The sequence below is a fragment of the Macrotis lagotis genome, chromosome 1 (assembly GCF_037893015.1).
Source record: "Macrotis lagotis isolate mMagLag1 chromosome 1, bilby.v1.9.chrom.fasta, whole genome shotgun sequence".
NCBI lineage: Eukaryota > Metazoa > Chordata > Mammalia > Peramelemorphia > Peramelidae > Macrotis > Macrotis lagotis.
The window spans coordinates 281,714,141-281,739,828 of NC_133658.1; the positions used below are offsets into that span (position 1 = coordinate 281,714,141).

General features: G+C 34.3%; 1 protein-coding gene across 2 annotated transcripts in view; it reads right to left on the reverse strand.

Annotated features, from left to right (window-relative positions):
• The window catches only part of QSOX2 (quiescin sulfhydryl oxidase 2), a 67,699-nt gene that overhangs the window by 9,387 nt on the left and 32,624 nt on the right, over positions 1-25,688 (reverse strand). Inside the window, exons 2-11 of one of the 2 annotated variants that reach the window (XM_074210685.1) lie at positions 22,937-23,037; positions 21,611-21,659; positions 21,033-21,138; positions 20,716-20,806; positions 17,858-18,003; positions 14,651-14,794; positions 14,262-14,391; positions 9,394-9,516; positions 7,241-7,391; positions 746-934 (exon numbers count right to left, since the gene is read on the reverse strand). In XM_074210685.1, coding sequence (XP_074066786.1) covers positions 746-934; positions 7,241-7,391; positions 9,394-9,516; positions 14,262-14,391; positions 14,651-14,794; positions 17,858-18,003; positions 20,716-20,806; positions 21,033-21,138; positions 21,611-21,659; positions 22,937-23,037 — 1,230 coding nt within the window. Of the gene's footprint in view, positions 1-745; positions 935-7,240; positions 7,392-9,393; positions 9,517-14,261; positions 14,392-14,650; positions 14,795-17,857; positions 18,004-20,715; positions 20,807-21,032; positions 21,142-21,610; positions 21,660-22,936; positions 23,038-25,688 lie in introns of both variants that reach the window. The other variant, XM_074210684.1, reaches the window with a different exon arrangement.

The window sequence follows — 25,688 nt, forward strand, 5'->3', positions numbered from 1 at the left end:
TGCAAAACTATTTATAGTTCTTTTTGAGGTAGCAAAGTATGGGAATTTAAGGGGAAGACGATAAAATGGGGAATGGTTGAACAAATTATGCTCTGTAAATGTGATGGAATTCTATTGTGCTATAAGAATTAGGGGATGGTTTTGGAGAAACTTGGAGAAGTCTCGTTTGAACTAATAAGAGAATTAAGTGAAAAAAAACAGGAGAACAATTTATACGAAGATATCACTGTAGTGAAGTCTTTGAAAACAACTTTGAAAGAATTAGGAATTAATTTCAGAGGTCTAATAATGAAATATGCTATCACTTCTCAATAGATAGATAAAAGACTCAGAGTGCAGAATGTTTTGCTCTACTATACATAGACATAACAAGAATTTTGTTTTTCCTTTAATCACAATGGTAGAAGTGGGGAGTAGGGTTAGAAGGAGAGAAGAGTAAAAATAGATTTTTGCTATTTGAAGAATATGTGTCCTTTAATATAGGATACTGTGAAGCATTGCTGATAGGAAGCTCTTCTGTATGTGACAACTGTTATATTAGATTGCAGACCAAAGACAATTCTATCTAGTCACCAAGTCATTTACAAAGTTGCCTGCTACAAGGTGGGTGAAAGACACTCTTATTCTGCTTCTTAATTTGAAAGTGATTCCCACTGGTCACAGGTGAGTGGGCCCAATCAAAAAGTCTCAGCCCTAGTTTATAAAGAGTGTGAAAGTTTTCATTAAGTGTCCATTTTTGTCATACCTGCCAGTCTGTTGTTGACTATGTTGTGTGTCTTCCACAGCCAGAGGACTGCTTCATCCAGTGTTTTCACTGAGTCCATGGACTCTTTAGCCATTTCTTCAAAATGCTGAGCACATTCTCTACATCCAAAAAATGTTTCAAGGTACTGTCTCATAGTCTGCAAAACCACTTGGGGATTATCTTCAAAACCTGTAGGAATAACACCAGTTTTAGGGGCAGCTAGGTGGTGCAGTGGATAAAGCACTGGCCCTGAAGTCAGGAGTACCTGAGACACTTAATTGCCTAGCTGTGTGACCTTAGGCAAGTCACTTAAGCCCACTGCCTTAAATAAAATTTAAAAAATAAAAAAAAAGTAACACCAGCTTGACCACCTGCACATTATATATACAATTCTAAATATTTATTTGTTGGTTGGTTCATCCACAATGGCAAGTCATGTAGAAAAAGAGAAACATTTTCAGTAAAACCAGCATCCTTTGCATAACATTTCAAAGCCAAACAACTCAATTTATTTTGTATTATGTATGTGATATGTGCCTGATAAAACCTGCATATCAGTGTTTAAACTCTATCATGCAAACATTTTTATGGGAAAATAGATTTTTCTGAGCACCTGATACTCTTTGGAAGGCCCTTTCATGCTTTTAGAATACTAGAATACTCTCAAGCAGAAAGGAATTCCACACTTCCTTAAAAAATGACTTGAGAACTAATGAGAAGTGCCATAGTATTTAAATGTCCTTCTTTATTGGAGGGTAAGAACTGCCTTTTTTTTGCTTGCATTTGTATTCCCAATCCTGAGCACAGTGCTAGGTTCATAAGAAATGTTTGCTCTCTCTCTCTCTCTCTCTCTCTCTCTCTCTCTCTCTCTCTCTCTCTCTCTCCTGTAACAATCAAAAAGAAATGTAATAAAGCTCTAAGAAGACCAACTCCAAAGTCAAGAGGAAGAAATGAAGATGATACTAAGTCAAAAATATATAATTCTCAAATTCTCAAAAGAGAATCAATTCTATATTGAATATTTCCATTAAACATCTAATATCAGAGACAGAACAAAAACCTACAAAGAAAGGACCTATGAGATTAAAATAGATTAAGCGTCAGTATTAAAAGAAATGCTACACAATAATTTCAAAACAGTTTTTCTTAATCCATGCCATGAATTTGAAGTCAAATGAACTACATTATTGGGCAACATTTTATAGGATTATGTATGTATGGTGCTTATTAAGGGAAAGTAGAGAATTCTTAAAATTTACTAATAATTTTACTACTTCTAGAGGGATGACAGTTTACATAATGGAGAGAACAGCTCCCACTTTAAAGATGCCTGATACTAATGATCATAATTCTTAGCTTATTTAATTTTTTTTTTTAGGATTTTGCAAGGCAAATGGGGTTAAGTGGCTTGCCCAAGGCCACACAGCTAGGTAATTAAGTGTCTGAGACCGGATTTGAACCCAGGTACTCCTGACTCCAGGGCCGGTGCTTTATCCACTATGCCACCTAGCCGCCCTGCTTATTTAATTTCAAATGAGCTAGAGGAGGTGAGAAGAGAGAAATTAAGAGTATATGGTAGACTTTTTGAGAAATTCTTTCAAATTTAGTCATTGAAATGTTAATATTAGTTAAGCTGCAAAACTTTTTATTTCTCTACATATTTTGATTTCTGTATATGTAAACATACATGTATTAATAGCATTTTCTAATTACATATAATGACAATTTTTAATATTAATTTTTTAAAAATTTCAAGTTCTAAATTATCTCCATTCCTTCCTTACTACCCCCTTGCTAAAATGCTAAGCAATTTGGAATAGGCTATGAATATGTAATCATGAAAAACATTTCAATATTAGTTATGTTCACACACATAAAATTTTAAAAGGCATTATAGGAAGAAACTTTTTAAAAAACATGCAATAACAAGCTTCTATTTTACTATGAAACGGCTACAATCAAGAAAAATGTCCTTGTTATGGTTTTCCCCTTCTGTAAACACAAAAAAGCTCTTTTTTTTTCAGGCTGTGAGCTAGATCTTCTATTAACATCTGCCATGTATCACTTTGTAATCTCCTCTTTTCTCTCTCCCACAAACTAGTGCAAATTTAGGGTAACTCTAATCTTTAAAATGGACAAGAACCATAAAACCCTACCTGTGGTGGGGAGGATTAGGGAATGAATGCATCATGCTTTTTAGTAGATAGGATTTAAACATGCAATAAGGAGAGGAAAAACCTTCCAAGACATAATCCGGCTGTCTCAGACTGACCCAATTCTTTGGGTAGAAGAAACATTCATCACATATCTGCTCTAATTTTTTACTAAGTTAACATATACTCTACAATTTCCTCTTTCTTAGATTTTAGAGGACTGGGTCAGTTTTGTAGTGATACAATACTAAGTGAAAATAAGATGCCAAATGGTTTTAGTTCATAATTTTTTTAATGGCATAAGGAAGGAAAAATGCCTTAATTAAGGGTATACTATGGACCAGGCTCTGTGCTAAGTGCTTTAGAAATATTATTTCAAGGGGAGGCTAGGTGGCGCAGTGGATAGAGCACCGGCCCTGGAGTCAGGAGTACCTGGGTTCAAATCCGGTCTCAGACACTTAATATTTACCTGGCTGTGTGGCCTTGGGCAAGCCACTTAACCCCATTTGCCTTGCAAAAACCTAAATAAAATAAAATAAAATAAAGAAATATTTCATTTGTTCCTTAAAACAACCCTGGGAAGCCTGTGCTATTAGTTCCCTCACTTTACTGATGAAGAAAACTGAGGCAGGTAGAAGTTAAGTTACCTGTCTAGGTCACACAGCTATTAGCTGTCTAAGGGTAGATTGAAATCCAGGTTCTCTAGTCTTCAGGCCCAGTGCTCTTTGTACTAGGGTTGAAGGGCTTCTTTAAAAAAAGAAATGGTGGATGTATAGTGTGTAGTATAGTGTACAGTATAGTATAGTATATCGTATGTTATAGTATGGTATAGCATATAGTATAATATAGTTATAGCACAGCACAGTATATTATATAGTATAGTATTTAGTATAGTATAGTAGAGTATAATTAGTATGGAATAGTATACAGTACAGCATAGCATAGTATATAGTATATAGCATAGTATAACATATAGTACAGTTAAATAGAGTATATAGTATAGTCAGTATAGTGTATAGCAAAATATAGCACAGTATATAGCATAGCATAGAAGTTGGTATAGTATAGTATATGGTATAGCATGTAATATATTGTATAGTACAGCACAGTATATAGGATATAGTCTAGTCTAGTTGTTAGTATATATATATAGTATATAATATAGTATATAGCCTAGGTGGTATAGAATAGTATAGTATATAGTATAATATAGCATAGCATAAGATAGAATAGAATAGTAGCTTCCCTTGTGACTCAAGCTATTCTATTTTTTTTTAAGCTTTTGCAAGGCAATGGGGTTAAGTGGCTTGCCCAAGGCCACACAGCCAGGTAATTATTAAGTGTCTGAGACCGGATTTGAACCCAGGTACTCCTGACTCCAGGGCCGGTGCTCTATTCACTGCGCCACCTAGCTGCCCCCAACTCAAGCTATTCTAAACATCTCAACATTTCCAATCCCTGTCCTGGATTCTCTTATTTTATACTATTTATTTTTACATATACAGACAAACACAGACACACAAACACACACGTCTTTCCCAGTCATCCACATCCCTACACACTCCTCCTCTACAAACACCTCTGGTGCCTACTTAGTTGGAAGTTATTTCTCATTTCTAAATTTCTTTTTTGTCTTTGCATAAGAAATTTGTGTTTTTTTTATGTTTAGGCATATGTTTATGTTTAGTCATATTTCTAGTCAAGCATAAATGTATATGCTTCCTAGAAACTTTAGATGGAGAGTGTTGACATAGAAATGTTTTTTTCATGGAGTGAACTTATAAACAAGTATGTAGTTTTGACTGAAATTGAGTTCACTGTGGTTTAGTAATATCCAAAGCTTAAAGTTTTTGTGGCATTTTAATTTAACTTCTTTGCATTTATCTATATCTGAGTGATTTGTATGTATTCATATCAAGAATGTGATCAAAGGATCACAGTCAGAAGATGATCTAGTACAATCTCCTTATTAATGAGTAAATAGAGGGACACCTAGAGGAGGGAAATGAATAACTCAGCTTCTCTCTGGCAAGTAAACATAAATATATAACTCTGAATCATTCTCCTATTTTCCTATTATTCTATTTGCCTCATATATGAATATTTTCTTTTTCTCATACAAAAGGTTTCCTTCCTTAACTTAAAAATTGGATTTCTGTGGTTTAGCTTAACATTCCAGAATAAGATTTGGTCTGACTTTCATAGTACTTTTTAGTATAGTGCAGTGCAGTACAGTATAGTATAGTGTAGTATAGTATAGATACATAGACTATTGTGATCCTGTGAATGTCTAGTTCCACACACCCAGAATTATTTCACTTAGAATTTGTATGTACTTATCTATGTACATGCTGCTTCACTGAATAGAATGTTAAGCTCCTTGAGAGCAGGAACTCCTTTTACTTTATCTCCATAATCTCAGTAGCAGCTCTGATAGTCAACAAATATTTATTAATCACCCACTCTGTACCAGACACCATGCTAAACTAAATAATGGTGGTACAAAGAAATGTGAAAGACAGTCTTTATTCTCAAAGAGCTCACAATCTAATGGGAAAGACATGTCAACAACTAGGTACAAATAATTATGCAGGATAAACTAGAAAAACTGGATAAACTTCATCAATAAATGGAAGGTACTACAAGGATTAAGAAGGGCTTACTTTTTGTAAAAATAAGGATTTTAGTTGGGACTTGAATAGGAAGATGGAGAACCTTGTACAATGAACAGCAAGGAGTGTGATCAATAAATAGTACCTTTAGTTTCTGTTTGAGAGGAGGTATGAACCCCACAGGGTCTCACCTGGAAGACTCATCTCTTTCTACAACATAATTCCTCTTCAAGTCTTATAAAAATTTCTGCCTCTGTGTAAGATTAATGGACCTGAGTCCTAAATAGCTAGGAAATGAACTATTCCTTTGACTGTCAGGAGAATTTCTATAAACTGAAAAGCTGACAAAATTCTAAATCCATGAAATCCAGGACTTTTTTCAATGATTTGGTCAACATAAAATCAATCAATCAATAAATCAATACACAATAATTTAGAAGTCATGTGCTATTCCAGGTATCACACTAGAAACTGAGGTTGCAAAGACAAAGGTGAAAGTATATGCCCTCAAAGAATTTGCATTCTATTGGAATGGGCAATCCATACAAGACCAGACACAAAATATATGCAAGATGATGGGGGCAGAGGAGAGAGGCACCAGTAGCTAGCAGGATTAGGAAAGACTTATTGGAGAAGGTAGAGCTTGACCTGAGTCTTTTGGGGGGGGGCAGAGGTTGCAAGGCAATGGGGTTAAGTGCCCCTAAGGTCATGCAATAAATATTAAGTATCTGAGGCTGGATTTGAACTCAGATCCTCCTAACTCCAGGCCTGGTGCTCTATCCACTGTGCCACCTAGCTGTCCCTTGAGCTGCGTCCTGAAAGACATTAGGAATTAAAGAGGTGGAGGTGAGGAGGAAATACATTTCAGGCATTTGGGACAGTAAGCCAGGCTTATAGATGGGAAAAGGAGCACTGTGTCTTAGGAATAGAAAGTCAGCTATTCTGACTGGAATGCAGACTAGGTGAAGGGGAATACCATATAAGAAGGCTAGAAAAGCAGCTTTAAAAAGGGGCTTTAAATGTGTGTCTACCTCATCAAAGATTTCATAGGAACTATTAGTGTTTATTGAAGAGGATAGTATCATGGTCAGACTTGAACTTTAGGAAAAACATTTTGGAAGCTGTGTGGAATGGACCAAGGTTTGAGGCAGGGAGACTGATCAGTAAGGAAACAGTAAGTCCCTCTACTTCCCTGGATCTCAGTTTCCTCAGCTATAAAATGGGGGGGACGACGACACAAAATTACTTAAAGCTCAACTAAGATAATGCATATAAAGTGCTTTGCAAATTATAAAGGGCCATAGAAATGCCAGTTGGTATTATTATATAAGTGTTGGCTGACTCTTTCCTAAAAATATCATTGTTCAAATCGATTTTGCAACTTTGTAATTTTCCTAGTTGTAGTGATACTCCATAATATGTCACTCAAAAAGATAAACCTCCCCAAGTCTCTATCGCTTTTCTTTATAACTTCCTTCTAATAGGCTTTTCACGCTCATGATGGAATTGGATGGAAGCAGAAATTCAACTCATTCCAGAACGAAGTCCTCAATTTTAATTTTGCCAGATGAATTTAGGAGTTACTATTACTTGTCTTGGTTAAGTTGAGAACAAAATAACTATGTCTAATTTTCTGATGCCCAGAAAATTAAATGACTAGATTATTCATGATCCCCAAACATAAGTTTTGGTTATAGTCAACAATCACTTAGCCATCACTTGTCACATACCTGTGTTGGCCAAAGCTCTTGGACGAACCACAGCTTGAACGGATAAAGCGTGGAAAAGTTTCCAAAGAGAACAAGTGTAACCTCTTAACTCTGGTCTGCTTCCTTGACATCCAACCCATTTAACATGATTAGTTAGAAATATTCCAGAAATCTGAAAAAGAATTTATAATGTTTTGTTTTTAAATCACACTAATATTAATCTGCATTTAGTTACATGACTGACATTCTTTAAAATACACAGAAATTGGGGTGGCTAGGTGGCACAGTAGATAGAGCAGTGGCCCTGGAGTCAGGAGTACCTGAGTTCAAATCCGGCCTCAGACACTTAATAATTACCTAGCAGTATGGCCTTGGGCAAGCCACTAAACCCCATTGCCTTGCAAAAAATAAAAAAATAAAATAAAATACACAGAAATGATTTGTTCTCTATCAATGGGACTTAAGATTTATCATATATACCTATGTGTCTTACTAAAGTAACAGTATTATTTCTGAAAGTTATTACTACTGCCTCAACAAATTATCATTTCTCTTAGATTTCATGCAACACAGAAGAAAAATAAAAGTACAAATCATAATTATTATAAAATCTCCAGAGAGCTTTTTGAAGAACAAGCTGATGAGAAAATATTATAAACAGCCAATAATAAAACTATAACAATTGGGAAGTCATGGTTATGAAAAGAGAATTATTAAATGTCCTTTCCATCACTAAAAAATACAAGCCACTGCTAATAAATTATTATTTTTTTAGGTTGGTTTTTTTTTCAAGGCAATGGGGTTAAGTGGCTTGGCCAAGGTCACACTGCTAGGTAATTATTAAGTGTCTCAGGCCGGATTTGAACTCAGGTACTCCTGACTCCAGGGCCAGTGCTCTATCCACTGTGCCACCTAAATGCCCCATGCTAATAAATTACTTTAAGGGAAGTTTGAATATTTCATCAGTTAATTAAAGTTTAGCCTAATTATTTCACTCTCACTAATTTCTACTTTTAGAAAAATAGATATTAAACGATACATATGTTTGTATGTATAAAATTTCATTATCTATCCAGCATTATATATTCAAATTAGTGTACAGCAAACACTGCTGAGAACTTAAGCTTGTAAGATACTTTGAAAGCACCTTAAGGCAGAAAATAGATTTTTATTTTTAACAATGAAACTGACAAACTTCACTGGGTAAAGAAACTGAGCAAAGCACATTATTACTAAGAGTTAATGGATGAAAATGTAATTAGAAAACTAATACATACTTTGTGGACATTTTGGCAAATATGGCATTTTGTTTAATTCAAGCTATTAAAATATTTGTTTGGCAAAAAGAAATCATTTATCTAGAAGAGTAAGGATAAATGATGAAAAATTCTACCTGAATATCAACTAAATGAGGAAACTTTTATGCGTCAATGAATATTCAATTCTAAATGTAATGTTCTGATTTCTCTGAAGCTATATTAGTTACCTAAATCATATTCTGAACAAGAGGGGCAGCTTCAAATAAGTTAGTGGATCATTATTGCTTTTAAAAGGTCCTAGCACTGCAGTCAAATACAAATTTTTAAATTTGAAAATTTAATTATTTAGTATATGAAATTAATTTTCCACTAAGATATGAAATTGAGAAATACTGAAAAGATATTTGCTAGTTTTCAGAAGAACTGCATTTGAATCCCCATCTGCTGCTGGCTTATCTGTGTGATTTTAGACAAATCATTTAACTTCTTGGGCCTGCATTTCATTATCTATTAAATAAGGGAGATGTTCTAAATGTCCTCTAGGGTCCCTTAAGCTTATTGAAACTTAGGACAAAAAGGGTTCTATCACCTTTGTTTGTCTTGATGTTTAAAATGTTAAGATACTGTCCATCTGGCCAAAGGTGAAGGGAGAGGAGGAAAGAATATATAAACCCATAATAGTTTTCAATATATTTGGGACTTTGTAAAAGTGACTTTCTTGATCTTCCATTATGGCCAAAGCATAATACATTCAAAAACATTTTTCCTCCATCTGTCTTGTAGAATACCAGACTCTGGTGGGTTAGGTTGGAGAGCTGCTCCATAGATATCAGACAGGAACCCTAGAAGCAATGCTCTTATCTCCCTAACTGTAATGCATCTCCTCTTAGTTTAGAATATAGAATTAGAATTTACCCGCATTTTATTATTGACCAGGTCCAGGATTGCATTGTAAGGAATTTTGTCCAGAGGAAGGCTAACCAACCACTCCTGTAAAGTTTCCAATAATTTCACCACAGGTTGGCGGCCAGGAAATAGCTGAAAAAGATGAATGCCCATAACCACATGATTAACTGAGGAAAAAATTCCAGCAAAACTCTTGCAAAGAGAAGTTTTGATCAGTATTTTTCAATTACTTCTATTTATTTGGCTTTCTTAATTCTGAATCTTTGTATAAATGAAATGAAATATAAGTCTTGCTAAGCAAGAGAATAGCTTTAGGAGGTTTTAATATAATAAATAGTCTCTTCAAGTCAATAGTTTTATTGAAGAGAGGGCAAGGGAAATCTAAGCTATGATGGTATGAACCTGTCTATCTAGAACTTTCCCCCAGATTAAATTCACTGAGAAGTTATGGGTCACACCAATTTCCTTCCAGTTTCCAGTGGATATAACATCATCCTTCCCTTTATATTTTAAGCAGCTGCCCAGCTCCATTAAAATAGCTGTCTCATTTTCACTGAGAGAGCTACTTTACAACAACAAATGAAATGATCTCTGAATATGGTTTATTTATCAAATTGTCAAGTGCTTTCCCAGGTCTATCTGAAATAACAGCTCACTTATTTATGTGATATTCTTTGTGATAAAACAGCTGCTAATTCCTCCTTTCCACTCAGGGCCTCTGGTGCTTTTTAGTTCTTGGCTCCTTTGCTATCACTATTTAAATCGCTGATCAGCAAGTATGGCTAGCATATCTATGCCATCTTTTTCATGCTGTTCTGAGTATGTCAACTTAAATTAAAGACATCAAAAATTATTTTTGTACAAAAAATCTATTAGGTATCATTAATAAGTGGAATATATGCCCTCTACTTAGGGATCTATACCAAATGAGAATCTTGGTACAAGAATACAATAAAAGTATCTACAAGGACTATTAAAACTAAAATCATAACAAACCAAATATCAATTTTTTATTTAATAACACTAGGAAATATTGTAGATCAGGGTATGGAAAAATGTGTGTTGTAAGCACTATAATTTATTTACTAGCAATTTTTAAATCATCTTAACATCCTTGTTTCCAAGGTAAAATACAGTTTTCACTGTGAACGTAAGAGCTATTCAGACCACATACGTAAGACCCACAGAAAAATACATGTTTCAAAATGAAAGGGAAAAAGTGAGAAAAAGATGGAGAGTAAACAAGGACATGCAATGAGACAAGAACAGTCAGGATTTGCTAATAGCTATGCAATAAAATTGAATCATCTGGCCAGGATCCATCAGAAAGAATGAAGGCTATTTGGAGGATAACATGATGAACAGATTAGTGCTACACTTTCTTAAAGGAAATGAGGGCAGCTAGAGATTTTTTTTACTACTGAGTGCTGCTATGAGGAAAAACCTGTGTATGACTGATTTTCACATACTTGATATTTGAAATATATTGCATAAAGCTCATTATTGTTTGAATCACAATCCATTTGTTTTGTTTTTTAAATTCATAACATAAAAATGAATTCAGATTTCCCAAAATGCCTTGTTAATGAAGAGTCTATTAGGCAAAATTTTTTGGCATCTATGTGGTAAAATACTCCTATTATCATAAAATTAAAAGAAATATCATGTCATCTAGTTCAATCTCCCACATCACACAGGTATTCCTTTATAATATCTCTTGATAATAAGAAATAATTATCTTACCAGGCAACCCAGTCCATTTTTGAAGAATTTTATAAACTGTTATAAAATATTTTATATTAAAGAACAGTTAAAATCTATCTCTATGTAACATTCACATGAATTGGTCCTAAGTTATGCCCTCTTGGAGTTACAAATGAGTAAATTTAATGCTTGGGTGATGGTTGAACTAGAAGGCTTTGAATGGTTTCATTTAACTCTAGTATCTTCTAGTTCTAATACCTCTCAGATGGTAGTCCTTCAAATATCAGAAGATAACTATTATGTCTTCTTGTTATCTCTTCTCCATTGTTTTCCATTTCTAACTTCAACATTTCCTCATGTGACATGATCTCTATATCCCTTATTCTCCTAGTCACTCATCTCCTGAAACGCTCCACTTGACTCACAGACTTCAAAATGCAGGACCCAAAATTCAATAAAATAGTCCAGAAGCCTTCTCAACAGTCCAGAACTATTTTCTACCTAACAAAGCACTTGCTTAGAACCATTTCATAAATGACTAAATTAGAGAAGAGGAAAAAGAGGTATATTGTTTTGTATAGTTTTAAAAGTAAGTTAAAGTAGATTGGCAGATGTATAGCAGAAGTTTATTGAAAAGTTAACAAGGATGGAATCTTTAAACTCTTTTGGGAATTACACTGTAATCTGAAAAGAAACACCACTAAATCTAATAAAAAAAAGAGCCTGAAATTTAACAAATTCTCATTATTATCAGGAAATAATTTTCCTTTAAGGGGAATTCAGAAATCATTTCTCCTCCATGTTTTAGCAAGGTCCTAAAAAAGATAATCCAGGGTTTTTATTGATTTGGGATATCTTCTTCCCAATTTAGAATAATCCATCATAGCCAAAAGAATAATTCTTTGCATTGGAAATCCAGTAAATGTCCTTCAATTGGGGAATGGCTTAGCAAACTGTGGTATATGTATGTCATGGAACACTATTGTTCTATTAGAAAACAAGAGGGACGGGATTTCAGGGAAACCTGGAGGGATTTGCATGAACTGATGCTGAGTGAGATGAGTAGAACCAGAAAAACACCATACACCCTAACAGCAACATGGGAGTGATGTTCAACCTTGAAGGATTTGCTCATTCCATCAGGGCAACAATCGGGAACAATTTTGGGCTGTCTGCAAAGGAGAGTACCATCTGTATCCAGATAAGGAGCTGTGGAGTTTGAACAAAGTACAAGAACTATTCCCTTTAATTTAGAAAAAAAAAACAGATAGCTTATTGTCTGATCTTGTTACCTCTTAGACTTCTCTTCTCTTTAAGGATAGATTTCTCTCTCATCATACCCAATTTGGATCAAGGTACAACATGGAAACAAAGTAAAGACTGACAGAGTGCTCTCTGTGGGGGGGGAGGGGGGAGGGAAGCAAAATTGGGGGAAAATGTAAAACTCAAATAATATCTTTAATAAATTAAAATAAAAAAAGAAATAAAAAAAGAGATTCACTAAAAAAAAAAAGAATAATTCTTTGCTTTCTCATTTGTAAAAATGCAAATCTTTACTTGGGGACTGAGCCTCTAAGAGCCAAATTCATGAATCTTAACAATTTACTTCATATAGAAGTATCCCCCTTTAGGGGACGAAATTCTTTACTAAGACTTACTTGCTTTAAACATTATGCAGAAAAATCTTAGACCTTAGGACTCTACTAAACCATCTGAAATTGTCATATTGGTAACTTTTGGTGACTAAAGATCAGTAAGTAATGAATTCTTATCTATTGTGGGGGGAGGTGGAGGGAGGAGAAAGGAAAGAAAAATTTAAATAAAATATCAAATGGTAGGATATCAACTTTTGTTTGTTCTAATACATTTTCCAGGCAACTTTATTGTGGCTTCAAGGAAAGATTTTGATTGTTTGTTTTAAATTAATTAATTCAGAAACTGAGTAAATAAATTTTAACAAGAAGCAGCAGAAAGTTACTAACAGAAATGGGGGAGGGGAAAGGGGTAATTGAACTTCTCAGTTTGGTCCAGAAACAGTAGCAGCTTCTAGCTTGGTCTCTGATCTATGAACTATTCAAAGCTGAGATAGTAATGACAGAGATAAAAACAAGGGATTTGGAGGTAAGAGGAAGTATGTTCTAAGTCCAGTCCTGATACTAGCTAGTAGTGTGACCTTAGACAAGTTATTTGACTTTTATGACTTTATTTTCTCATTTGTAAAAATGCAAATAATACCTGCAATATCCACTTCTCTGGATTGTTATGAGGAAAATATTTTGCAAATCTTAAAGCAATACTTATGTGAATTAAGCACACATAATTATGAATACACACAATTAATTTTTCTTGCTTACTGACCTTGAGAATAGCTGAATTATGAACACATAATTTTTCTTGTTTATGAATACACACAATTAATTTTTCTTGCTTACTGACCCTAAAAATAACTGAAAAATGGTTCTTAAAGCATTAAAATCAGCAATAAGCTTTTCCTCTGAAGAAAGTGATAAGTAATCTTATTCTCTTTACCCAAGGTTTTATTTAAGAAGTATAAAGAATGACATAAGCAAAAACAAGAGTAGAAAGCTACACATTGTTGCTCTGTCTTGTAATGGTTCATTAACTACTATAGTTCATTAATAAGTAATGCCTTTTGAGTATCTGTGATACCCATCAAAAGCACCCCTACAAGCTAGCTTCCTGTCAAGACTTCTCTAGAGAAAAAAATCTTGAAATATTTGAGTTTTAAACCTGAAATGATCATTTGAAATCAAATCAAATATACAAGTTTGTTGGCTTTTTAACACTAAAAACACATACACACATCTATCTGGACAGAAATTATTTTCAACAGAAAATGCAGGTTTGAACAGTTAAGAGAAAGTAAATTATTCAAGTTTGGTTTTTTTTTAGGTTTTTGCAAGGCAAATGAGGTTAAGTGGCTTGCCCAAGGTCACACAGCTAGGTAATTATTAAGTGTCTGAGATGGGATTTGAATACAGAGGTACTCCAGACTGCAGGGCCCGGTGCTTTATCCATTGTGCCACCTAGCTGCCCCATTTATTCAAGTTTCTTAAGAAATACTCTCATCATTGAATATGTCAACCATTTCATTCAACACAGATTAAATTCCCCATACAAATGTAATCAAAGACTGCACATATATACGGTACCTTTGAAATGACTGTAATAAAATTCCTGAAGGTCTTCAGCTCAGTTCCCTCCAGCATCTTATGAGAAGCAAGCTCCACTCGAAGGAGATAATGCAACCCTGACTCAAGATCAGCCATATAAAGTTTTGACCTAAGATACACATCATAAACTCTGTTGAAAAAACTATCATCTTCAGGATGAATTCTCTGCTTTGTCTCCTCCCAGGGAAGATACAGATGGGAAGTTACTTTTGAAGAGAGTGTGTGTTATGTGTGGTTCAGAGGTTTAACTGGTAAACAAAATCTTTCCCAAAAAATTATGTTTAAGGTATCCTTCCTATCAAAGTTCTTATCAAATTTAACTATCTAAATCGTCAACCATTCAAATAAGTGTCTAAACAAATACTTACTTATCAAATTCTCTCCAGACAGTGATTTCTGAATTGTCATCTTTGTTTGGTTTTACTGTAAATGGAAACTTTGAGAGTATTTTTTTTCTCACACCAGGTAATGATTTTAAATAGGAAGAGAAGAAAGAACGGAGAGGCTTCAAACTGTAACAAAGGAGAGATCATAGGTGAGAAGTCACAGGTAAATGAATTGATAGAAAATAGAAGTCTCTATGAACTTCAGAATACTATTTCTAACAATCTTGACAAGTTAAAGTATATTAAAATCCTAAGAAACAAGGCAGCTAGGTGGCTCAGTGGATAGAGCACTGGCCCCAGAATGAGGTGGACCTGAGTTCAAATGGTGCCTCAGACACTTAATTAGGCTTGATTCCCAAGTTCAGATATTTACTGGTTATGTAAGCATGGACAAGTCATTGAACCCCTCAAAGTTTCAGTTTTCTCATCTGCAAAATGTAGATAATAATACCTACAGTAACTATCTCCTATAAACAATTAAGATAATTATGGACAGTTATTTGCAAACTTCAAAGGACTATATGAATGTCAGTTATTATAAAAGAATATAATCTGGGGTGCAAATTGGACAAGAAACCTAGTAATGACTGAAGAAAACACTTGGCACTTCAAATAAATAAATATACTTTAAATAAATAATAACTTTATTTCAGATATACCATAAGATAGTTTATTAAGATGACAAAATCCTATCTTAAGAAAACATATTCTAGTTAAAAAGGGCTGTAGCTTTCTCCAGGCTGGACCCATGGTCTATGCTCTTGATCTGTGTTGATCTAAGTCCACTTATTTTTCGTGACTGCCTTTTCTCTTTCCCTTTCTTGACTATTTTCTCTTTATTCTCCCAGCTTTGTTAAACTTCCTCAGCTCCTTTACCTTCCTAGAAACTCATCCATTTTAACTTGACTATTCCTTTGTTGTTTTCCTCAGCTATCTCTTCTTTGCTTAAATCCATTACTTTCTTAAAGTACCGGAACTTGATACCCACATGACTCCTCCTCCTCCTTAGGGATCAGTGGCTTCCTGCCTTCACTTTAGCCCTTCTTTTCCTCAGCTTCTGTTAATCAGCCTGTCCTTTAAGTCTCTCTTTCTCTTTAGCTCACAGCAATACTGAAACTCACTATCTAGCTGCTTCTTCAAAGAATCTAGCTTTTGAATTTTTTGCAGTAACTTGTAAATCTTTTGTGCAATGTGAATTAAAGTCTAAACCTCCCTAAAAAAAAAAAATAGAAGGCTGTAGATTGGCAGTCTAAAGATGGTGGGGAGGCAGACACTGCCTGTAAACAAAGCCCCTAAACTTGTTTTTTTAATTTCTGTATCTCTATGGGGCTAGATTTCTTAGGAGCATTGCTCAGTATAATCATAAAACACCTAAAGATGTTCTGAGCTCCTCTTGCCTTCCTTCATCTCCAAAGAGAAAAGATAATTAAAATATCAACATAATATTCAGAGTTTTGTTATTACTTGACACTAGAGAATTGGCCTATAAAGGTAAATCTGTATTCTAGTGGATTTAGTCAGCTATCTTAGGTCTGAAAGTTGGTCACTTCTTTTTCAGAGTCTGGTTAATTCATTTCTGTTAGTTTGGCATCTCATTCTAAATTCTAATGTTTAGTCAGGTTCTAGAAGGCTAGCATATGCCAACCAAATTCACTGGAGACTTGGTTTATGACACTGAATCCCAATTTAGATTTTCAGATGATCATCACTAGAGAGATGATTACTAGATGATAGGAGTTTTTTGGTCACAGCAGCTCATTTATCTATTTTGCTAAGATGGGGAAGGGAGGAGAAGGAGATCAAAAGAGAGGGAACTTGGGGCAGCTAGGTGGTACAGTGGATAGTGCACTGGCCCTGAAGTCAGGAGGATCTGAGTTCAAATCCGACATCAGACACCAAGGTACGACCTTGGGCAAGTCACTTAATCCCATTGCCTTAGAAAAAAACTCTGAGTAAGGCACTTCCTCTACTAAAGTAGGCTGCCAATTCTTAGAAAGTGACCTAGGGCAACTAAAAGTTAAGTGACTTGCTCAAGGTCATTCAGACACATTCAAATATGTGTCAGAAGCAAGCCTAGCACTTTTTGAACCCAAGGCCAGTTCTCTATCAACTACATCATAACAGGACAACAAATTTGCTCCTAAAAAACAAAGCAAAAACCAAGTCAATTTATGAACACTTTCTTGGGAAAACAAGAAGCTAAGGATAGATATCAGGTAACTGCAAAGGATTTGACTTCATCCAGTCTTGGTTGACTCTGTTGACTTCTTGTTTAAACAAAGAGCTAATACCTTCATTGTTCTATTCTTCATTATGTTTGCTCATCCAATTTCTTTCAAATTCTATTGATGTGATTTATATTCTAAATGACCTTATCTTGAATATATTTGGATACAAAGATTATTTACAGATTCAAACTATATCAAATTGATTTCTATTAATTGGCCAAAGAAGGTGTGTCCCCTTGGATTTTTGCCAATTTGCCTTTCTTTCCTCTAGGAGGAAATATAAGCTCCTCTATTTAATTTTTAAAGTCCTTCACAATCTAATCTATTTCTAATCTTTTAGTACAATACAATATTCTCCTTCCCCTACTCAACAGTTCAGCTAAATTGTCTTCTTGCTTTTCCTCACGTGTAAACTCCATTTCTTTTCTCCATACCTCTTCATTGAATGGAATGCACTTCCACCTCCCCTCTGCCCTAGAGGATCTCATTTTTCCAAAACTCTGCTCAAGTTATAATTTCTATATGAAGCATTTCCTGGTCTACCCAGTGATCTCCCATTCAAAAATTACCTTCTACTTATTTTGTATGTGCTTATTTATTTACCTCAATGGAACAGGGAGTCATTTTTGTCTCTGAATTTCCATTGCTTAGAACAAATAAATTAACAGTGAGTGACTGATTTCTCTAGTTTCTAATATCCTAATATATTTATGCATTCTTTTTTTAAAAAGTTTTTATTTATTTAAGGCAATGGGGTTAAGTGACTTGCCCAAGGTCACCCAGCTAGGCTATCATTAAGTGTCTGAGGCTGAATTTGAACTCAGGTCCTTCTGACTGCAGGGCTAGTGCCCTATCCACTGTGTCACCTAATTGCCCCCTTATCCCAATATATTTATTAGAGTCTCTCTATATAAAAAAAAATCTTGGAGCCTCCACCAAATCTTGATAAACTATTACTTACACATTAATTAATCCATGAGAGCCATTTGGATAAATCAGGTAACAGGAAGGGACTGAAGTAACTCCAAGTTTCCTTAGAAATGCCTTATCAGAATTCAGTGTTCTTTTTACTACAATGTTTTTGTACTGAATCAAGTCCAATATCACCTAGAAGATGAGAAAATAGAATATAAAGGGTACTATCCATGGCAAAGGCTTTCTCAGGGGAAAAAAATAGCAAGGTAAAGCAAATTTAGAATCAAAATAATAACTATAATTTTGTGATAACAAGTCTCATATATTTATATATTCATTTATGGTAAAAAAAAGTTGTCATGAATTGATCTCTAGCATATAAAAGTTAGTGAAATTAAAATAACTCATGATTTGCTGCATTTACCATTATAACAACTAAGTTTAAGATTTTTTACCTTTGTTTTCACATAACTTAAGACAATGTGAATAAGAAATCTACTTACAAGCAGAAAATCAATACATCATGTATTATACTAATAGTCAAAAAGTCAACATAGTTTATCCTAAAAAGTATTCCAATCAGCAAAAGATAGTTTTCTACCCTGGTTAAATATTAGTTAGTCACACAGGTAAGCTTATGTGTTCTTTATAGAAGACTGGGGTTTTTTTAGGGTTTTAGGGGCAAGGTTATGGGGTTAAGTGACTTGCCCAAGGTCACACAGCTAGGTCATTAGGTATCTAAGGCTGGATTTGAACATATGTCCCCCTGACTCCAGCGCCAGTGCTCTATCCATTGCACCATGCAGTTGCCCCTAGGGTTTTATTTTAAACATAGATGCTATTTATGTTCTGCAGATTATGATTTGTATCAATGGAGGAAATGTCACACCAACTAAATCATAAGCAACATCTTCTAGAAAGTAATGTGAGATCTATTTGTAGACCTTAATTAATCTGTTTAGAATATCTAATGTAAGGTGTGTAGAACATGGTCTCAATTATCTATAGATACAGGGAAAGAAGTATAATATAGTTATCTAAAATTCAGAGATAACAAAAATATGTTTAGCCAAACAGAATTATTTTCTACTATAATTCAGAATTACAACTTCTACCTTATTTCACTTCAGAAGACATTTTCAAGTGAAGAAATGATTTTTTAAATAACAACTAAAATGCTATGGGAAAGAGAACAAACACTTCCAGACAAAGTCTATCCTAAGATCTAAATTATAACATGCTTACTCCTATACTAGGCTATAAGCTCTGTTATAAATCTGTTCTAACTACAAAAGGAGTCAAGAATGACATTAGTAAAGATTTTGGATACCAAATATATAATTCATAGAAAGAATAATTTCCACTATGAAATCAGAGCAGATCACAAACTTAAAAAACTGTCTATCATTATTCTGTATGACTCTTGTCTTGCTCTCCATATAGAACCATCACAGGGGCTTCCCCTACACATCAACATCAAGAAGATCATAAATCCACTGGAGCACAAGAATAAGGAATAGCAAAAAGCCTGGATAAATGAAGTCAAGGAATAGATAAAATCACATTTTAAAATGAATAGTTTTAGCTCCTCCCCAACCAAGTCTCTTTTCAAAGAGCTGAAGAGTTAAATTGATTTGCACAAGTCTTTAGTACTTCTCTCTCTTCCTCTGATTATCATATAGGTGGTTGGGTGGCTCAGTGGATAAAACAAAAGGCCTACAGTCAAGACTTGAATTCAAATCAACTCTCAGACATTTACTAGCTGTATGACCCTGGACAAAAGACATATAACCCTGTTTATGCCCCCCCCCATTTCTCCTCATATATAAAATAAGCTGGAGAAGAAAATGGCAAACTACTCCATTATCTTTGCCAAGAAAACCCCAAATGGGGCACAGGGAGTTAAGACACAGCTAAACAACAATAATGACCATCATGCAAAAGAAAAACAAAGGACCAGGTAAATCTACAAATTGCAACATCTGACCCTATAAAGTTTTTCTTGTCTTTGCTAAGAAGAGATTCTCAGAGAACATTAGTCACTTATCCTTACAACTGTGTTAAAATTTAATTTAGACTATGACTATGCAAATTTCCACAGCCTCAAAATGAGCCCAAAGCACAGCAGGACACCAAAAACATAGTGCATTTTTTATATAAAAAGTGGTTAACATGCTTAGATATAAATAGTTTTCTGAAATAGTCTTAATGATAATAAACCTAAATCAAGAAAAGACATCTAAGAAAGAAATCAACAAATGGTTAGAAAAGTCCCAAATTACCTCTGAACTTTAAACACAGAACTTCTAGTCTTATATTTAAAACCTTTCAGGTTGGTTAAGCCTCAATTCAATTTAATTTAAAAAAGACTAAATAATGCCTACTAACTGCAAGATACAATCCAAGAGATGGAGATACAAAGAAAAAGTCTTTGCCCCTAAGAAGCTTACAGCTGATGGGGGAAGATAGAAATAAGTACAAGGCAATTTGAGGAGAGAAAAAGAACTAATAATTGAGGGCATCTGGGAAGACTTCATGAAAGAAGTAAGGTACCTGAACTTAGCCTTAAATGAAGATAAGGATTCGGAGAAGGAGAAAGAAGAAAAATGAATACAAGCCAGAGCAATTCCAGAGCACCATTATACTACCCTGTACTTAGGAGTACACACACACACACACACACACACACACACACACACACATTATATAAATGTGCACACATTCTTATGTTGTCTGTTCTGATTCGACATGAACTCCTTATGGGCAGGGCCTATTTCATTTTCAACTTTGTATCCCTAATAGCATAGTACCTGGCAAATAGTAGGCCCTTAATAAATGCTTATTGATTAAATAAGGTAGAAGATGCAAAGTCAAGTTTATGGAAGTGAAAAAACTATACAATACCTCTCGTCCAACGTATGAGTTATTGCTTTCAAACAAAATAGCAATATAAAGACCACCACTGTTTTCCAAGAGAGGAGAAATGTCATTGGACCTTTCAGGAAGAAAAATAAAACAATTTAATCTACAAAAGAGCTTGGTTACCTTACTAAAATTTTCAAGTAAGCACATAGTCAAAGAATCTTTGAGTTAAAAGCTTGAAACTTGAATCTAGCAAATAAATCATTATCTAAATAGAACAAATGTGAGTTTTAAACATGCTTTTCTTATCTCTTTTTTCTGTAGACAAATGTGTCACTTTTTACAACCAATTTGCTTACGTAACAGGGTCCAAAGATGGGCAAGCAGGAGGTCTGTTTCCCTGGGTATGATTCTGGAGGAAATCAATCATTGTTTGCCTTACTGTCTGTGGCTCTCTATCAATTCCTGCTAAAAAAAAAATTAAAAATTAAATCACTACTACTTTTCTAAATGGCAAATACCAAATGCGAATGAGAAATACCAACCTTTATAAAATTCCTAACTAATGTTTTAAAATAAACGACAGGTCACAGTATTGATGAATGTAAAATTTACCTACAAGGGTTATATAACGTGAGTGCTCTAGCCCAGAGATGTCAAGTAGCTGGGCTGCAACATTCCTGAGTGGGACCAGAACCAGATTGAAATGTAATTAGGAAATATTTAACAAAATAAATAAAAATGGATGTTAATAAGTGGTTTTCTCAGTCAATACACAATGTGCAGGAATTGTTATATAAGGTTTACTACCCTCATTCTCACTCCTCCCCTGCTCTATTTGAGTTTAATTTCATTGTTTTAGATGAAGGAGCATTTAAATGTAAATAGATTATAAAATAATCCCAGTATATTTCAAATATAATGATCATATTCATACCTTTGTAATTTTCTCCAGTTGTGAATTCCTTTGTAAATGCTTTAAAATACTAAGGAAAAAATACAACAAATAAGAAAAATTATTGCTAACAGATATACAATATACCCAACAACCCCCAAAACACACTTTTAGAACTGTATCTCTTTGAACAATTTTTTCCAAAAAAATGGCTCAGTGAATTTCAGAATTTTTCCACTGGCATTAATGCACTCAAAATTACAATATATACCTTAAAAATATCATATGGTTTAAAATAATATTCCTGTTCATATAAGTAAGCAGATTTATTAACTACCAAATGTTCAGAATATATATATTTTTTCTGACCAGTTCAGTGAGAAATAAATCCATGTAATATAATGGCTTAAAAATATAAAATTCAAAGTGGTTAACAATAACTCACATTTATGTGGTACTTTAGGGTTTAACAAACCACTCTTTCCACAACAATCCTCTCAGGTAGGAAGCAGAAGTATCTTAACCACCATTTGCAGATCAATCAACTGAGACTCAATAAGGTTAAATGAATTGATGATTTTGCACTCTTAGCTGTAAGAAATGGGACTCAAAGCCAGGCCTTCTGTTCCTTTTGTTGAGACTGAAATGCAATTGCCAGGGAGCCATAAAGCTCAAAATTTAAATTGTGCCCTCTAGTGGGAGGAAAAAGCCCAACCTTATCTTACCATAATAAGGGATCAGCTGCTGCAGTGTTAACAGCCTTCCTCTATATCCTTAGCAGAATTAGCTGGTATTCATGGGTCCATAAGTTTTCTGGCCTCTTTTTATTTTTTTAAAAAGCATTAAAAACAAACAACTTTCTTTGCACAGTCACTTAATATACATTCTACTAACATTTGTTTCTGTTTTCCAGATTATGCTTTTTTTTTTTTAAAGGTTTTTGTAAGGCAAACGGGGTTAAGTTGCTTGCCTAAGGCCACACAGCTAGGCAATTATTAAGTATCTGAGACTGGATTTGAACCCAGGTACTCCTGACTCCAGGGCAGGTGCTTTATGCACTACACCACCTAGCCGCCCCTAGATTACCTTTCTTAAAAGTTTTAATCATAAAAAAACAAATCTAACATAAATGTAATACACTCTGGTCCAAGCTTAGGGTGGGGTGAAGCATTTGCAAAACATACATAAACCTTTCTGATGAATTTGACCAAAACAGTTAAGAATAAACTATGGGGTTATAAATGTAATAAAAGTTACAACTTGTATAAAATTCCTTACAAAAAATGTTTTGATGGTGAAATAATAGAAATTCTTTGGAAAGATGTATTAGTTCAAACATTAAGTATAAAGGGTATATAAGCAACTCACCCTAAAAGTGGGGTAAAAATGAATGCCGTAGTCCCTGCAGGTGTCATAATTCTCTTCTGCAGCACAGTCTAAGACAGCAACTCTAATGGCAGAAGCCCAATCTGAAATAGGAGGGTGGGAATTATAAGCAAGCTCCCAATGGCAACTGTCCTTCAGAATTCTGTCCTGGGTTACATTCTCTCCATAATCTTTCTTATTGATTTCAATAGTTAAATGATCATCTTATCTCTTGTGAACTTCAGATCTGCATCCAGTGCTAAATTCCTTCTAGACAGCTGCCCCTCCCCGCCCCATATCCCACAGGCATTTCAAAATCAGCACTCCAAAAGAGAATTCATTAGCTTTCCCCAAAATCTACACCTCTTTGGAACAACCGATTTCTGCTTAGGACACCATTATCCTTCAAATTACCCATTCTGAACATTGGAGTTATCCTTCACTTTTTTACTCTCTCCCTTCTGCCCAACTCCAATGACTTGCAGAACCTTGATGTTTCCACCTCTACATCTCTCTCCTTCAATTCCCATGGTTACCAGATCCTATCATCTCTCTCCCAAACAATTACAACATCCTCCTAAGTGGTCTCCTTGCCTCTTGTTGTCTCTCCTTTCTAATGTAATCTTCACACTGCAAAGGAGATATTATTGAAGCACAGGTCTGACTATGTCACTTTTACTTCAGAAGTTACCTATCATTTAATAGCAAATAAAACAAACTTCCCTGTCTGTCATTTAAAGTCCTTTATAATCTGGCTCCAACTCATCTTTCAAACTGATACATATTATACTTCCCAACACATCTTACATTCCTGATCTAGTACATCTCCCAAAATTACTTTGCATTTACTTAATACATATTTTATTTACTTATATGAATACATGTTAACGCTAAAGAATGTCAACTTCTTAAGGGCAGATATACTCTCTCATTTTTTTGTTTGTTTGTTTTGTATTCACTTTGTCTAGCACAGTACCAGGCAGGTCACAGGTACTTAAAGTGCTCTCTAATTGATCAAATGAATTTTTTAGTTTTTTTTACAAGGCAATGGGGTTAAGTGACTTGCCCAAGGCCACACAGCTAGGTCATTATTAAGTGACGGAGGCTGGATTTGAGCTCAGGTATTCCTGACTCCAGGGTCTGTGCTCTATCCACTGCGCCACCTAGCCGCCCCTGATCAAATGATTTTACTCAAAAAGATGATGAATAAAAAGGGATCACAAGTTAGCTTCTTTGATACTCATCTTGTTTGTTAGATTTCTACTTTGAGGAAATAAACACTGCTGCTTTTTGGTTCATCAATTAAATATATTGACACATTAATATAATTTTCTGTCAAATGGATAAGACCCCTATTGGAATACATGTATCTTCTATCATAGATGATAATACAGCAAACTGAAATTTGCTGAATTTGCAGATCATTCACAGCAGCTCTCAATACTGCACAGTTTCCTAATTAAACTCACAAAGCCAATGATTTGATTGATGAAAGGTCTGTTAACTGAAACTGCTGTCAAAGGACAGTGTCTGATAAAGCTAGAGATGTACTAAACAAGTGTTTACAGTTTGACGGAAGTCATTTAGAAAACTGGTCTTTTAAGAATGACTGCAAAATTCTCATTCAAATAAGAGTAGACATAAAATTTGGGAAATGCAAGTAACAATCAAATATTTTCTGGGATGTAACATTTTTCCCAAAATCTCCTTCCTTACTCTCCTATTCAGGAATAGAAGGTAAAAAGGAATTTTTCCTTTTTCTTTTTTAAGGAGACAGATTTTTTCCCCCTTAACTAAGAAACTAAAATTATGTGATAATAATTATTCATAGCCTTTAGCTTTGCTATTAGTTGAGTTTTCTTTGATGATCTCTAGACTCTTAAGCAAAATTACTTCTTTAGTCTGACTTTAAAGCATTTGTCATTAAGGTCTTGATAGGAGGCTTCTGGTCTTTACAAATAAAAAAAATTAAGATCTAGTTTTGAATTTCCAGCTCAACTTAGAGCTCTGTAGCAGTGGACAAGTCAGGTCATTTCACTATGCTCTAAAATTTTCTCACTTGTAAAATGGGGACAATAATATGCTGCCTACTTCACAGGACTGTTTTGAGACCACAATAACAATTATACACACTATCGTAATCATCATTATCATAACCATTATCTCACATGGCCAATTTTCTTTGGGCATTTTTGTGATATGCTTTCAAATAACAGAAAGAAATATGAACATGTAAGAGGAAAAGTAAGACCACATCAAATTTACAATTTAAACAATTGCACAAATTCACAAATTTACTCATTGTACAAATTGTACAAAAATTGTACACATTTGCAGGCTCATATATATCAAGTATTCAATGATATTTTTTATCTAATTCACCAACTATATTAAAAATAGGAATAGTTATTTTTACTCTGTAAACATTAGGTGTTAGATATATGTATAATAAGCAAGGAAATAAAATAAAGGACTTGTCTCTATGATCAGTAAGTAAATAGTGTACATGTTATATGTTGAAAAAGGTAATCCAATTCATTAAATCTGGCTATGTTAAATGGATCAGAGGGAAAAGAAAATGACAATACCTTCCCTGGATCACAGGTTATATCTTTCTGAAATATTCTCAAATTGCACAGAACTACAGAACATCTAATACTCTCATCCAATTAATATAACAGATGGCAATAGAATGTTGAAAAGAGAATCATTTATAAGTACTATAACCCACTGTCATGACTTCTTTCAGAAAATA